The 17,443-nt window shown below is 41.6% G+C and overlaps 1 protein-coding gene across 1 annotated transcript; it reads left to right on the top strand.

Annotated features, from left to right (window-relative positions):
- Window positions 1–9,364: 9,364 nt before the first annotated feature.
- Window positions 9,365–16,254, top strand: RP9 (RP9 pre-mRNA splicing factor). Its single transcript, XM_015855038.2, has 6 exons — window positions 9,365–9,823; window positions 10,335–10,365; window positions 11,154–11,283; window positions 11,630–11,721; window positions 12,379–12,440; window positions 14,697–16,254. Exons 1-6 carry the CDS (start codon window positions 9,639–9,641, stop codon window positions 14,881–14,883), a joined length of 687 nt encoding a protein of 228 aa, XP_015710524.1. The 5' UTR covers window positions 9,365–9,638; the 3' UTR covers window positions 14,884–16,254.
- The last annotated feature ends 1,189 nt before the right edge of the window (window positions 16,255–17,443 follow it).

Below are 17,443 nucleotides of genomic sequence, written 5' to 3' on the forward strand. Positions count from 1 at the left end.
CACTTAAGCATGTTGACAGAACCAACATGAAGATAAGGCTTACATTTGCCAATTCTTTTTGCCAACCAGTGACACATTCGTTATTTATACCTATTTATTTAAGTTCTATGAACTTAAAACAATTCCTTGGACTCAATTTATACTCAGTTTTGGTCTTCTAACCCATCACCTGTGTCAATAACACTTCTCCATCTCTGATGTTGCTACCACTGCCTCAGGACGGCTGTATGTTACAGCAGTGTGTGTTGATGTCGAGGGGAGCCATTTGTCCACCCTGTTGTGGGCACAGATACAGTGGTAGCAGTCAGCCAGGTGGATGTGGTTACTCTCTGCCCTCCTTGCTTATCCAGGTGGCACAATGGCAGCAGAACACCAAAGGTACTGAGTATTTTTTTCTCAGAAATTTGTTTTTAGCAGCTCAGTTGTTTTTCAAAGCATGCACATACACAGAAAGGGAAGATGTATTTGTACAGTGGTTTGTTTGAGCAGTAACCCAGCTTCCCTGCAGGCGTTCTGGGAGACACAGAGCATTATCAGATCACCTGCCCTGCAGCCAGCTCAGAGCACAGCTCTGACTAACACAGCGTGAGCGGTGGATAAGCATAGGCATGTCTGAAACTCCTGCTCCTACAGCAAGGATTATCCTTCCCAGACCAAAACACAAGATGCAGCTAAGGTCCGTTCTCTAAAAAACTCACCTTTTGGGAATCTTTCAGGAATGACATGAGATGAGGATTAAGTTGTCGAGATTCATGCCTTTGCGCACTGTCTCCCTTTGTAGGATGGATGCTGTGTGCTTCATGTTCCAGGGGCTGCAGCTCTTCTAGCTTTGGGCTTTGCTATATCAAATTAAAATATAATACAAGGATCCAATGCAGTTCCTTGAGCCTTTTTAAGGGCAAGAAGTAACAATACCAACTCTGATTCTCTATTTGTGTATCACAGCAGTGTTACTGTTTGAGCTTATCCAATAGCTTAAGTACCAAGAAGTTAGATAAGAAAATACCTTCTCACTTGGCTGGTACAAATCATGCCTTGAGGGCACTGAGGAAAGCTAAGGAGCATGCTGATAAATTATTTCGCATAAAGAATAATTTATGGGAACACGGGAAAAGGAAATTAAGTCTCAGTGTGAGTTTGAGGTAGAAAGATGCTGCCTGAGTGTAACCTGAGATCCTGCTCTGTTCCCTGGAATGTGCTTGAAGCTGAGCAGGAGACAGCTGTGAGATGCTGGGCCTAATGGAAACTAAAACATCTGCAATGCATTCACTCACAGGAATACAGGGGGGATTGTGTCTAGTGAAATGTTCTGCCGTGTAGCCTTTGGCCTTATGCAGTTCTCAACCATTGACTGTTCTAATCACTCGTCATGGAGCTGAGATTGCAGACCTGAAGATTCAGTCCCTAGATGACTAAGATACATATTGTTATTTTACCTGGAGATTTTCTAAAAAGGCAGCATACAGAGAGAAAATGTAGAGTGGATTTACAATGTTTTCTAAACAAGCAAACATAGCACAAGAAAAACAGAGGTAGTTCTTTTCTTAGAGTCCACCAAACGCTGGAGCTTGTAGATACCTTTAAATCATGGCAGGCAGATTTAGAACTCAGTACGCAAGCAAGTAAAAACTGAGAGCAATGGGAAACACAGCTTGAACTGGTATCAAATCCCATGTAAAAGATGTTTCTGCTTGTAACTAATAATATTAAGAAATAAGTAATACTAAGAAAGACCACAGTGTAATGCTGATTTGGGCTGTATGATCCACTGGGAGATTATGCAAATGATTTTTCTTTTCTGCAGGTTTCCACAACTGTTCTTCTCCTTACGTACTAGTTTTAAAACTGTTAAGAAGCTGTTCAGAGAATAGCCTCCAGTTACAACAAATGTGAAAGAAACATAGTGCTCTCCCTGCTGAGCTGAATATCAAGTAAGGAGACTGAAAACCCCAATTGTAGCTCAGCGCTAACTTCTCTTTCCAAACATATGCAAAGATCATGAAGGTTTCCAGATACTATGAAGCAACCACAAAGGCACAGTGTATTAGTAGAGATTTTAAATGATAGTGCCAACATGTGTCTGTAATATATTCCTAATAAACACTGGTTTTAGTAAACAGCATTTTGAACAGTTACTATTTTATTTTATGATCAGTTCAGGAGACCTGGAGTCAGAAATAACTCTTTGTACAAAAAATATGTTCATAGAAGTACTTTCCAATTACATTATAGCGATTGTGTTGGCCTCAGTGTTCATGTGCCAGGGCAAAACTGAAAGAAAAAACCCACTACCCTGAGTGTCCATGGGCAGGAGAGTTTTTCTACTCTCTCCTACACCTATACATTTAAATGCCATCGATTTCCATGCAGCATACGTACATCTATCAGAAAGTATATATATGTACGTGTTAAAAATGGAAATGACACTATCTTTGTTTCATGATAAAGAAATGGGCAAAATGAACCAGGTTTTCAAACCTAGTATGGTATATGGATTCTTAAAGGTTTATGCGTGAGCAATGAGGAAGCCTGCTGTATGTTGTCCCAAAGTCCCCAAGAGAGAGGTTTTGCATCTACAATGGAAATGGTGTAGGAGACTGCACACCAAAAAGAAGCAGAAAAGTAATGAGCTCAATATCAGCCTCGTGCCATGCAAAATTTGGAAAATGATGAACTTGTATATGTAACATGTACCATCTCACAACCATGTGTCGCTCAAGATGTAGATACAAGTGGTTGCTGCAACCAAGGAGCCCACTGTTCTCCTTAAATTTCTTCTTGTTATCTATTCCATAAGGCTTTCATCAAATCAAAGAGGAAGGTAGAAGCACTATGCATTTATATGAAGACTAAAAAGCTAATCCAGAAGCAGCATAGTCACTAAGGTCTGAAAAACAAATGGTCATAATTAAGTAATTTATCATGCCAGTGTTTTATCATGCCCAATCTGTACTCTGTCTGCTGGAACTGTTATGTTTCTATAGTTAAAAATAATAATGTTTTGTTCCAGCATTCTTCTAAACAAAGCTGCCTTAATAAAGCTGGTTTGTAAATTAGGTCTGGACTATGACTCCCAGCCCAGAAGATAGAACCCTCTCAGGATGGCCTCCCCTCATTCTCTGCCCATTTTGTCTATAAAATGTCTTCTGGAAGCTGTACATGTCAGGAGGGGGAGAGGAAACTTCCTCTGCAAGCACTTGGCTCAAAGTGAACTATATAAACTATCTTGAAATGTAAGGATGCCTGTTCTACCAAAGGTGAAACCAGCCTGCGTTTTGAAATAAGTACACAACAAATTTCTTCTGCTGTCTTGGATGAAGAGATTATTTGCAGAGGTGATGTGAAGGAGGAAAGTCAGGTCAGTCACCTCCCTGCATACCAGCACTGTGGCTGCAAGTACTGCCTAAGCAAACTGGAAACAGAACACCTCGTTATTTTTCCACTCTTGCATTAATATTCATTTGAGAATCCCCTGGGAACTGCCTGTAGTGCGTAAGTGTTATAGAATAGTGCTTACTGGTTCTTGTTATTGTATGCAGGCCTAAAAGCAGATTGTATGCAGGCCTAAAATCAGAGTGCCAGTGCAAGATCAGTGCAATCATTTCCACTAGTTTGTAAGCATTTCTTGATTCTTGCATGAATTCCTTTATTTTCTTTTTGCATCTTAAGAGAAAAATGTCATGTATCCAGACATCAACTCTTAATGCTACACTTCCACTAAATATTTTGACGTCATTTTGGAACCTAATTCATGTGGATTCATGGTTATTCACTAGTTTTCTGCATTTTAGATGGAAAAGTGTCCACCTCTCAAACAGTTCTAGGCTAATATTCCAGTAACTTATTTCTAGGCACAGAAGAACAGTTTTAGGTCAGACTTACAAAACTGAGCTCTCAGCTCACCACCATATTTTGCCATTCACATGTAACTGGTTAAGTTCATTCTGATCCATCATTGTCCCATACTCAAATTTTCCAAGGCCTACACTGTTATCTTGTACTTATATTTGGAGGCCCAACATGTAATCTTCTGTATTGTTTGCTTTCTGCCCCCCTCCCCCCCCCCCCCCCCCCCCCCCCCCCCCCTTAAAACTGTTGATTCCAGAAAACTTGATTAATGTTCTATTAACACAGCCACCTGTAGTCATCATCTACTTGTTTTGGCAGTATCACTGGTACGTTATTAAAATTACTTCATAACTGGCAGAACACCTCTCATTTCTTAGTTTATTTAAGCATGATCAAAAATTAACTCACAAGGCTGACAGGAAAAAGCCCCATTAGAGGATGCTAAATTGGATTTTTTACACACTATATGAGTGATATATAAGAGCACAGGATGGGCACGAATCTGCCCAGAGGCAGACTGGACTAGGAAAAAATGTGTTTTCCATGTCTATAATGACATATTTATCCTTTCATTTCTGTATCTATATAGTTACAGCTGGCAGTAATCTTCAAGTAAAAGTCACTACAATGGAGCATTCCTGGATGGCATTCATTGCAAAACTAGAGCGCCACAGAAAAATGGAATGTTTGTGTGTTTGGTGTGAATTTCAGCTTTTCTATATGAGAACTCCTTCTCTCATCAGAGCAATTCTGAGTCAGTGCGACACTTGCTTAACAAACACTTTCTACACTACTGTACCACTGCTACTCTAGGCTTTCTGTAATTACTATCTTGACAGGGGCAGGGAAAGGAGGGAGTCCAGAGCTGTGAGTTTCCATTTCTTTCTTTTCAATTGCCTAGAAAGAAGCTGTTGGTAACTTGACATATGGCAAGTATGTTAAGCTTAAAGAGCTGTGAACTTTGGATAGTTCTGAAAAAGAGTTAGGGTTTAAATGAGTACAGCTGTTGTGAATGGAACTAACCAACTGGTGATTTTAAGAAGAGAAAATCGTCTTCCTGTTTAAGAGAGGTGGCAAAACAAACTAAGGATCTGTGCCTTAAAAGTTTAGAAAGTCTTTCTTTCTTTCCTTGTTTAGTTTCTGCAGTTTTTGTGATCCATTAAAAAACACTGGAGTCTTTTTAGGCAATTAAACCAACGTTCCCCCGGAAAGCTGGCAGCTCGCAGGGGACATACCAAGAGCAGATGCTGGCACTGGGGTTGAGTTTGACTATTTCATTTGGTGCTCTGGGCATCGTTAAAATAGGAGCTGTTTTATCAGTCATCGTCTTACAGAATTTCAAGAAGCAACATTCAGGAAACAAATCTGCTTTTGCAAGGGAAAAGTTCTTACAAATCAATTACTGATTTAAGAATATCACCTTAGCTTGGGAGGAGAAATTTCTTGCAATGGTGAAGAAATGAGGCTACCAGGCAAAGAATCTGGCCTTGATCCCTCCTGAAGTCAGCAGCAGTATTCCTGCTAACTTTGATCACAGTAACACTACACCCACTAGGGTTTAAGCAGAAGTATATATAGATTTAATACACAAGGAACATCCAATCTGGAAGAATTATTATCCCTCTAATAAGGAGTTCAAATTGCAGTGATCCTGACTTAACCTCTCATCTGTCAGAAACAGACAAATAGAGAACTGTGGATTTCTTTGTGTCTGGATAATTCTTATGAAACCAAAGTTGTGCCCACTCAGCCTGGGCACAAGCAATCCCACAAATTATAGTATATTTTGTAGAATGTGGGAGATCATCCAAGGGTTGTCAGCCAAACTTTCCCTTCCCCACTATTGTTACATAATGTGCTGTTAGCATTTCAGTGTTCCCATTGCATACAGTATACAAATGTGCTCAGTCCTTATGGAGGCAAACTATCAAGAAGACTGAGTGAAACTGACTTGATAGTGACATATCTGGGTCCTGTTGTCAGTATGTAACTGAAGATGCACTGTCATATCAACAGTGTGCTACACAAATAAATGTCCATCAAAGAAAGCCTTATTCTTGGAAAATAAGTCAATGGTACTTAACAAAAAATAAAAAAAATAGCTTAGTATACTTACATGTTTATTTGTAAATACCAGAAAGCAAGGGCAAAAACTTGTGAAAAAACTCAGTGATTTAACATCTCTAAAGTTTTAAGTGAGGTAAAATAGTGAAGAGAGATGGAAGATAGATCATTTTCACTAAGTAATGACAGGAAAAGATAGTAAGCATTACAGTTCTGATGGAACTTTATACTACCACTACAAATGCGTGGAAATCAAAAAGATAGCATCACCACAGAGATCTCCTTGCTTAGCTGTAATGCTTTCCTGCAAGTGCTCATTTTTGAATACTCACAGAGTACTGCAGGAGCATAATATTACCAACCAGTATAATGGTGTTCATAGCACTGATTCTGTATTTTACATTAAGAATTACAGTTTCCTGTACTGGGATGGGCACCTCTTCTAGTGTACTTAGAGCCAAATTCAGACGCACTTGTGATGGCCCCATGAATCTCAAGTGCTTTTCTTTACTGTTTTTCTGTGGAGAGGAACACAAATGGAGAGTGGAACCACAACAGTAGCCATAAGTTAGATCAGGCATGTCCATCCCACAGAATATATACAGCCCAGCACAGTTCACACTGTGGCCTGCCACATGCCTACACTGGTCTGAATGGCAAGTTGAATGGGGAGCTATGTCAGGGCATCCACACTAGTTCCTGCAGCAGTCCCTGAGGACACACATGGTAGCTCCTGGTAAGCAGGTTGCAGCCACCATTGGAGTGGCAGAGACATGCCAACCACTGCCCCTGTAACAGCTGCTGGGTGCTGGGCACTGCTGCAGCCTTACCAGTCCCTTGGTGCCACACTACAGTGAGAAGAGGGGGCACTTCTGCTGTCCTACAGCCTTGCTGACCTTCTGTGCCCAGTGCTGAGAAAGCGCAGTGCCTGTAGCCTGCCTTGGTCTATCATGTGCATAGGTCCCCCCTCAGCCTCAGGGCACTCAAGTCTGGTGCACAATAGGCACTGCCTGGGCTGAAACCAGGACGTGAGGAAGGTGCAGGGCTGTGCTGACTCAAGTGATGGCAAATAACTGTGTGTAATTTAATACACTGGCAAAACATAGTCCTGTGAACTGAGAAAAATATGCAGCCTTGCCTTCCGTTTTGACACAGGAATTTGAGAATAAGTTTCAAGGTTGCAAAAAGAAAAGAAAGAACAAACCATTTTTAGTTGACATAAATACGGTACCTGTGAATCAAAAACATTGGTTGAGCACCCTGACAACTCATTAAGAACGGCGGCCACTGCCATCAAACTGAAGTGATACATTATTGTCACAAAAAGAATGGTTAATATCCCACTAGTTCTGTGGTTCTGTTGCTCTTTTTGAGCAACAAAATGCTCAGTGGGTGCATGCCCAAGACCAGGCTGCACTCCTCGGGAGTGTGTAGGGTAGGGGCAGGCTGCAGGATGGGCTGTGCTGGATCGTGAGTTGTACATGCCTGGGTTAGAGTATTTTTTCAAGGTGAGATAGGAACCACAGTTACCAAGACTGAAGAAGGAACCAGATCCAAGTCTCTCACGAAATAAACCGGCAGTACAAACGCTTAAAATATAACCTTCTTTTTACCTCTCCATACAAAAGGATGCCAGCTCCTTTCTGTATAAGCTGTTTCCAGGTGACAGAAGTGTCACTGCTGTTCTGAGGGGGATTTACCTGAGGTCCGAAGCAGCTGAGACATCAGGGTCGCACTACTCTGAATGTATCCTCTCAGCTATCTTTGGCAGCTGTGTACCAGCCACACTAGATTCAGACTGTGCGCAGGCTGCTGTGTGTTCTGGATCCCATTATGAGGTGCTTAACTTCCCATGGAGACTAACGTGGGTTCTGGATTCCTCTCCTCTGTGTAATATTTGACACATAATCAGAAACAGATCCCATCTCAAAGCTCTAGCCAGCCAAAAATGGAGAAAAACAGATTGGCTGACATCCCACCACTGTTACGCTCTCACAGGCACGCTGATGCCTATGGGGTGACATAGATGCAAATTAATTCGGCCCTAGTATTATAATTTATAGTTCAAACATTCAGTTGTTTATAATAAAAATACAGTTGAGGTGGGTATTGTGAAACATACAAGCTTTTCAGATGGTTTAAGCTGCGGTAGCAATTGCAGTGTGTCTGCTTAGATGCTTTGAGGCTACTAAGCACACAGAACCAGAGGATCAATGGAGCTGAATATGACCATTATACTTTTTCATCTCCCTCTTTCTTCTCTGTTCTTTCTGTTCTTCTCTGAGGAGTGATACTAAAGCAATTGGCTCATTGAGTTAGTGTGCAATAGTCACAGGAATCCAGGGCTTTTCTCAGCAAAGGAAGAACAAGACACTTTGGAGTTATCTATAAATAAAGTGTTAAATTACTCATCACTATTTTAACAGTCGGAAAAGGACAATATACCACTGTCTGTCTTTTTGCTTCCACTTGCAGCCCTGCACTGCTGCTGTGACTGTGCCTCTGGTCTCCAAGCCAGGGGCTTACCAGCTCCAGACTGGCAGAGCTCTGTTCATTTCAGCCAAGACAGGGCACTGAAGGGTAAATGAAAGTGAGACCGGTATGGTTTCCTGAGATCTCCTTTTTGTTTTGCTATTTCATGCATCCCTTCTCAACAATACCATTCATCAATGGGAAACACTCCATCTTGGAATTATCTTTTCTGTTACTGTCCAAAGGCACTGGAAAGCTGTTCCAAAGTTTGACTAATCTGTTGGTTAGAAAACATGAAATGAAAGGCATTTGAAACTAGCAAAATATCATTGGAATTAAAGGGGGACTGAAAATGTCTATTGTGTCACTTGAGTTTGCTGCCAAAATAAAGTCTCTGTTTAGTAGGCATCAACTCAGAGGGTACGTAACTTTTAGCAATTATTGCCACTTCTCTAAATAAAGTGAATAATTGACTCTATGTCTCAGTGTCTCATTTAAGTTCTTTCAGACATATTAAATATAATTGTGGGGCCTGGAAATATTTCTCCTGCTTCGCTCATTGCTTGAAGACACATAACCATGCATGGGACTGGTTGAGATTTGGCATTGCCACAAACCAGCAGCGTCATGGTAGCAAAGTTCTAAGCCTCTGGCAAACATCCAGTAATCTGCTTTACCTGCTGCAGAGTGGATTGCCTTAAATCATACCACCTTGCATTTGCCTCATGCTAAGCATAGGCACAGCTATTTAGCTGAGAACAGTGGAATGATTCTGCCTCTGAGCCTTTAGAAGTGGACCTCAGGTGAATTTTGCAGCTCAGGTCAACTGCTGTGATCCTGGTATGAAATCTGCTACTTGATCGTACGATTGTATGATCTAATGAACTGAGAACCGGGGACAGACGCAGCACTCTGGCAGTGCTCACACACAGAAGGGATGTTCCCCGCGCTTGTCAGGCAGCAGAGCCACGGCGGGAGCTTTTGAGGAGGGCGGGAGCTTCATGTCCGCGGCCTGTCCTGTAACCTGCCCTGTAACACACACCTCCTCAGCACCAACGGACCCTCAACGAACGCAAACAACACCGCACCGAAGCAGGCCTCGCTGCGGCCCGGCCGCGCACGTAGTGCCGCCGGAGGAAGGCGGTGCTTGGCCGGGGCGCCCCGCCCGGCCCGGGAAGTGAAACCGAAATGCGCAGCGGGGAGGGCGGGGAAGGCGTTTCTGCGGTCTCGTTGCTATTCCGATCGCCGTGCTAATGTCCCATGGGCCGAGAAGGGGACGGGAGGAAGGGGAGGAGGGAGCGGCGAGGGGCAGCCAGGCGCGGCACGGGAGCTTCCAGGAGTCCGTGTCCGGCGGCGGCAGGAGTCAGGGCCGGCATGAGAGGAAGAGGAAGAAAGAGGAGGCGCAGCAGCTCCAGAAGCTCCAGCACCTGGAGTCATTGTAAGGAACGGAGGAGGGGAGGCTGCCGCGGGCTCCTTGCCCTTCCCTGCCCGGGCTGCTGTGCTGTGAGCCCACCCGGCGGGGAGTGAGGCTCGTTCTTCGGCGCAAAACGAGCGTTGTGTGCTGGAAGGCCGGGGATAGGCCTGGGCCTGGCTGTGTGACAGCGACAGGGCCCGAGGGAACGGCATGGAGCCGTCAGGGGAGGGGCAGCTGGGGCTGAGGGAAAGGGGCTGCACCACAGGGTCACATCCCTGTGAAACAGTGCGATGGAAATAGTTGTTTCCTTACAGAAAAGTGTTTACAGGAGATGCATGTTGCAATGTGGCAAACACTGGGTCTCAACCTGCTTGCATCTGGGTATCCGTGTTCTGCTACAGTTGATGATTATTGATTAAGTAAAATTTTAGGGAAAATGGGAGGTGTGAATTGTAACTCCATCCCATTGAGATATTGTATTTTGTCAATTATTTATGCTAAGCTACAGAATAACAATATTTCTATTGCTTTTCAGCTATGAGAAACCTCCCCCGGGGCTAATTAAGGTTGGTACTGCCGAACATATTTAGCTTTACAAAGGGTTTTCAGAGACTGTGTTTTAGCCCTATAGTTAAAGGGCCTAAGATACCTATATAAATCACAGAGATAATTAAGTACTTCCAGAGGACAGTTTAGAGCTCCTCATTTGCAAGCAAACCTCTTTGACTCCCTAAATCTTAAGCAAAATGCCCAAAATCAGATAGGATGATACTGGTTCCTTCACAAACTCTTAGGACAGAAAATTAATGTAGTACTTGGTATGGGTACAGGGAAATCGTGCATGCATAGTGAAGCATATTTTCAGTTCATATGGCATCTTTTCAGGATTCTTCTTCATTGCTTATGCTCAAAATTCCTATGTAAAAAGACTTCCATAGTGGTTACTGCTGTTGTCAAATGTATATGATGAAACCATAATCTAGTGTTTTTAACCCCCAGTATACTTCTTCATGTTGTTAAGGCTACTTCTAATTCGTATGTTTTGTTACAACAAAGAGGGAAAAGTAGTCTTAGCTGTTAACTTTTCAGTCCTATCATTCATTGAAATAAATTGCTAGAATAAATGGAGGTGAATAGAAGTAGCGTGTCCAGAAAATCTGGACTAGAAAAGGGCAAGGGAGAAAGATCCTTCTTGTGTGGCAAGAAAAATAAATGCTAAAGAAAATAGTTTCCATATAAAATGAAGGCCTGTATGCTTGGAATATTGATTTTTATAAAAGGTGGGCTGTTACTGTTGTTGTTTTAGTTTGTTTGCTTGTTAAGGTGATATTATTGTCTTTATCTTTTTTCATAGGAGGATGAAACAAAGCCAGAAGACTGCATACCTGATGTTCCAGGCAATGAAAGTGCACGAGAATTCCTGGCACATGCCCCAACAAAAGGGCTTTGGATGCCATTGGGAAAAGAAGTCAAAGTTATGCAGTGTAAGGCTGAAAATGTTCCAGATATGATTGGATCTTCATATAGCTGTCATTTTACACTTAGGGGAGGGCAGGATGTGTGGCGGACAGATGACAGGATCCAAATAGTTTGGCATCTTGTTGATATAAGGCAATTGACATCTTGAAGGCTGTAATAGCTTTCTATTTTATGGAACCTACATTTATCAATGTAACACTTATCTCTCTCTCTCTGTCTCTTCCCCCCCCCCAACCCCCCAAAACTGGAAATATTTTCTATAAGTATGCTTCTTTGTGTTCTGTTTCAGTGCTGGTCTGGCTCAGAGATGCAATTTACTGCTGCTTTCTTTTTTTTTTTTTCTTTCCCAAGGTTGGAGGTGTAAACGCTATGGACACAGAACAGGGGATAAAGAATGCCCATTCTTTATTAAAGGCAATCAGAAACTGGAACAATTTAGAGTAGTGAGTATAAATGTTGTTGTGTTATTGCTTGTATTTTTGATATTGATGATGAATAATATTGCAGATGAAGAGAAGCCTGACAGATGATGATCCGTTAAGGACTTTTCCTCTGTCTCTAGTTTAATATAGAGGCCAGAAATCTCCTAATAAAGACAGAGCTACAGATGTGGTTGGATGTTTGGCTACTTTATAGAAAAATCTATTCTGCAAGAGGAAAGTAATCAATATGTAAACTGAAAATCTTCAAGAACATCTTTCAACCACCATATTCAGTCAATATTTACAGCATCAGTTTTTGTAGTAAAACATAACTAAAATGTTTAGTAAAGCTTGAGCTGCCTGTGTTATAGCTGTTTCAAGCCTTCTGCTATCGCTGACCAGCCACATCCTGAAGCCTGTTGTCTAGGTGTGTAATCAGTCCATTGTGTACCATTCTGATCTTTTGCTATGCGAGACTGCATCTTCGTTTTTCAGATTCTTTCAGCGTGATTTCTTTTGCTTTGCACTGTTGAACTGCATTTTAAGTTATCATCACTTTGTGTCTTATGTCCTTCTTCCTATCTTTGACAAATGGAATCCAAGCTCCTCCTGTCCAGTAAGAATGCTGCTGCAAACAGTATTTCAGTCCACATTAAGTTCCCATTTTTCATTTTAAAGGCACATGAAGATCCAATGTATGATATCATAAGGGAAACTAAACGTCATGAAAAAGAAATGAGGTAAGTGTGCCTCTGCAGTAAAATACATTTTCAGTTTGATTTGAAAACATGATACTGATTTAGAGTTTGTAGTTGAAATGTTGACGTATAACCCTCACCAACTCAAACATGTTTAATGACAGTTTCTTTCTATCATCAGAGATGAATGCATTTCTACTTTCTCAATAATCATGCTATATACTTCCTGCCTCTTTAATAGCTTCTATATTTGTTCCCAGAACAAGTTTAAAGAGGAGTCCTTCATTTATACCATAATATTTGGGTACTTGGATCTTGTTCTGTTTTAGGTCTAATAAAACCTTTGTTTTGTCCCCATTCCCCCCTCCTTTCCACCCCCCCCACCACTGGCTTCAGTAGTTGTTTTTACATCAGAAATCTTTCGGTGGACAGGATGGGGATGGGTTTAGAAAAGTAGCTCTAGGCACCAAATTATGTTCCTTACGCGAGGTCGGTATATACAGCAAGTAGTCAGTCTCTCCACATTTGTCAGGAATCTGTGAAAGCTCAAAGGAAGAGTACTTGTCCAAGATACCCCTACATTTAAAGTAGGATCTGCTCAGGCAGCTTCGTTGACATCATCTCTTTGTCAACAGGGCAATTGTTTTCTTAATAGTGTAATCCCAGTATGCACCTCTGTGTGCAAGAGGTTAGGACTTCTTACAGTAGTCTGGCGATTGCTTTTGCCTCTATATTCTGTGCTTAATTAAATTACATTGGCTGCTCTGAAAGTAATGCCTCCTGTTATATTATGTTGGCCCACAACATCAGAGGCAGATGTTGGTATGGCAGTAGAGGTTGAACCTTCTAACCAATATTTCACTTTGTTGCTGTGAAACTGCTGGCAGCAGAGAAGCAGTTTTGCAAAATTATGTCTGACATAGACACGCATCTGAAGCAAAGGTGTGGAATTGAATTTCTCTGTGTAGAAACATTGACACCCACTGATGTTCATAAATGCTTGTTGAGTGGTTATGGAGATCAAACAGTGGATGTCAGCGCAGTGAGGTAGAGGGTGGTATGTTTCAGCAGTGGTGACAGTGACATGAAAGACAAGGCACATTCCAGGCAGCCAGGCACAGCTGTCACACCATGAAATGAAGAGCATCTCTATCAGCTCATCCATGTGAATTTGCAGATTACAACCAGGGAACTGTGTACAGAGCTGAATATTGGCTTCAGTGCATTGGAAATGATGGTGGAAACTTTGGAATGTTGCAAAGTTTACATCAGGTTAGTCTCATGAATGCTCTCACAAGAACAGAAAGAACACTGTGGAAGTTTGTCAAGATCTATGGAACCAACGCAAGACTGAAGGTAACAGTTTCTGGGATTGCATCATTACTGGTAATGAGACATGATGTCTACACCACTACAAGCTGGAGTCAAAATGATAGTCCATGGAGTGGTGACATGTGAATTCCCCATCAAAGAAAAAGTTCAAGATGCAGCCCTCAGCAGGTAAAGTGATGTGCACTGGCCCTTTGGAATAGGAAAAGGGTAATGCTTCTCAATTTCCTGGAACCTGGACAAACCATCAACTCTGATGCTACGTTGTAATGCTGACTAAGTTGAAGACTGGAACTTCCGTGGTCAGGCCGGAGAAGACGACAACCTTGATCTTGCAATGTGATAACACCATACCACATTCCAATTCAAAGTCATTGCCAGTCTTGGTTGGTCTGTCCTACCACACCCACCACATAGCCTGGATTTGGCACCTTCTGATTTCTGTCTGTTTGGGCTAATGGAAAGTGGATTGTGTGGGTAACATGTTCACGGCTGCTATGATGGCATCACTGCTAGGAGTCTGTGGGTGCAGGTTTGAAAGAGTGTGTCATGCAGGTCCTCATTCACTGCTGGCAGAAATGAATGGCTAATGGTGGCGACTATGTTGAAATGTAGTGTTTTGTAGCTTTGTAGAACTTGCTCTGTCAAATAGTTTTATCGTGCTCCTTTTAACTTATTGTAGTTAGTTTATGTGGGAATAAATAGGAGGCATTACTTTCAGAATGTGTTATGTATTGTCAAATGTGCTAGTTTGTGATATCCCATGGGATGGAAAGGCCTTGAATTAAACATTTATGTATCTCAAAAGAGGTTGTAATGGGAGTTGTAATTCAGCAAAAGAGGGGGTGTTCCCCTGCCCTTTGTATGCAGCTTCCATTTCTCAAGCTAGGAAGGAAAGAGGTGAAAGCTAGAATAAATTGTTACAAGGAGAGTCTAGAAAGGATTCTAATTCATGTTTTTTAAATGCAGGATACAGCAGCTGAAGCAGCTCCTTGAGGATTCCACCTCGGATGATGATAGCAGTGATGACAGTGATGATGATGACAGTGAAGATAGCAGCAGCTCCACTTCCTCACATAAACACAAGAAAAAAAAGAGAAAGAAGGAAAAGAAGAAAAAAGAAAAGAAGAAGAAGAAAAAGAGAAAGCATAAATAATCTAAATCTAATGAGAATGACTGGTACTACTAATACTACAATACCTACTGTATGCTCATTGACCCCCCTGCCTCCCTTCCACTTGTGAACTGTCTGGAAAGATCCAAAGAATTAGGAAGAAACTACCAAAAGGAGCTTTTTTAAACGGAGACTGTACAGATGGATACATTTAGCATCCTCCACTGGCTCTTTTTTTTTCTCCCCTTCTGCAGTGATGTAGCCAGAAAAAGGAGAGCTGCACTGAACTATACGCAACCATATATCTCTTTTGTACCATAAAACTTGTGCAAACCATCATCCAACTTGGTCAAATTACTATGTGACTGCCAGCAGAAAACCATCACTACCATGATGGAAGAACTCAGCAGACTGTCTGCTGAAGCATGTTTTCACCATGCAGACATGTAATTATATACAAAGCCTCATTGCAAGGGAGCTGCAGGTTGCATTGGGTTGGCAGTTCACTGTATTTTTTTTTCTGCATACTGCCTATAAGTTGAAGTCCACTGTACTTACCATTTGCAGCTGGTGAAATAATGAACACTGCTGAAGGGGGAATAAGTTAATCAAGGGAATTGAAGACAAAAGTGGAGTGAAAGCAAGACTTTTTTTTTTTTTTTTGCTAGCAAAAACTCAATGTGATTGCAGTAGGCACAGTTCTATAATATACAGAGCATTCTGTAACCTGTGAGGTTGTGAGCCAGGTGTGATGATGCTAGATGCCAATTTTAACTGTTAGGAGTTGGTTTTGATTATTTCAAAAAGGGAGTGGTGGTTCATGTTGGAAATGAGAAAGATGCATTTCTACATATACTTCAGTATCAGTTGTTTTGATACATTTGATTTTATTTTTCTTTCCTTTTAAAAAGGCTTGAGGAAGTGAATTCCAACTTACGTTGTGTATTTACTAGAATTATTTCAGGTGGTAATATTATATGAATCATCCCACAAGAATATAAATGTCTAAGGAACTTTCCAAACATGTTTGTAAGCTACAGAATGGTAGCAAAGAACATATAAGCAGGAAGAAGGGAAGAGGTATACTCTAATGATGACTACACTGACTACAAGTGATGACTATGCTGACTACAAGTTCTTTCCTTTAAGCGATGTTCCAAGATAAACGTGACTAGAACAACTGAGATTGTGATAAGCTGTTAGAGTAAATTCTCTCTTTTTGAAAGAGATAAACGTACAACAGTACGGAGCTGTGACTTGAAGACCTAAATACTTACTGGTGCTCTGCAAAAGAAAAGACAGAATTGCTTTGAATGGGGTAGATCATATCTGATCTCATTCAGAACGTAGTCTCTGTATTTATGCTCATATTAAAGTATGATGAACATCAGTAACCAGTGCCAGCAAAATCAAGATGCCATTCACTCAAGTGCACTTTTTTTTGGTAGTGTGTTTGTTTTTTCCTCCTTCACCTGAGAGCTTTGGAAGAGAGACAGGAAAGTATGCATTAAGAAGTGTTTTTTCCCTTCTACATGTGTAAGCCATTTAGTAGAAACATAACTCCATTTCTTGCCAGTCAATAGGAGTTAAAGGGTAGATAAGACCTATTTAGAAAAAAAACAGAATCCTTCAGTCATGTTTGAGACCTTACATCTTCAGTAAAGTCAGCAAAACCATGTTCATTGGTAAAGCAGTTGAACAATTTGCAACTTAAATATTGCTATATCCTAGCAATCTTATAAAGAGTATTTGAGCTGAAAATGAGCTTTAATGAGAAGGACTTTGGGGCCATTGTGGAATAACAGGTTTGCCATGAGCCAGCAGTGTGCCTTTTGGACCAAGAACACCAGTGGTATCCTAAAGTGCATCAAGAAGAGTATGGCCAGGAGATCAAGGTGAGTTCTCCTCCTACTTTATTCTGCCCTTCACTTGTGAGATACTGGTTCCAGTTCTGGGCTTCTCAGTTCAAAAAAGATAGGGAACTTCAAGACAGAGTCCAGCAGAAAGCCATGAAGATGGTTAGGGACTTGGGGTACCTTCTGTATGAGGAAAGGCCGAGAGACCTGAGACTCTTCAATCTTGAGAACAGAGGGGATCTCATCACTGTTTACAAATATCTGAATTGCAGGAGTCAAGTCTTTGGGGCCAGACCCTCTTAAGTGGTTTGCAGCAATAGAGTAAGGGGCAACTGGCAGCAACTGGAACACAAGAAGTTCCATACAAACAAGGAAGAACTTATTTACTGTCAGAGTAACAGAGCACTGGAACAGGCTGCCCAGAAAGGTTGTAGAGTCTCCTCTGGAGATATTAAAGACCCATCTGGACACCTTCCTGTGTTACTTAGTCTGGTAGTGGGGTTAGACTCAATGATTTCCAGAAGTCCCTTTTGACCCTTACAGTTCTGTGATTAATCAAAGCAGTAGCCTTGGGTGAAATTCCCTCTAATAGTTTATCTTATTTCCAGAGCACAAACGTTCTGGCGTTGTTCTGTCCTTCAGTATTATGTGCCACATCATTACTAGTGACTCCCAGTAGTTGATAATACTGATACAGAGAACTAATTTAAAGCTCCTGGTTCTTCAACCAGAAAGAAGATTTAACA

The sequence above is a fragment of the Coturnix japonica genome, chromosome 2, assembly GCF_001577835.2.
Source record: "Coturnix japonica isolate 7356 chromosome 2, Coturnix japonica 2.1, whole genome shotgun sequence".
NCBI lineage: Eukaryota > Metazoa > Chordata > Aves > Galliformes > Phasianidae > Coturnix > Coturnix japonica.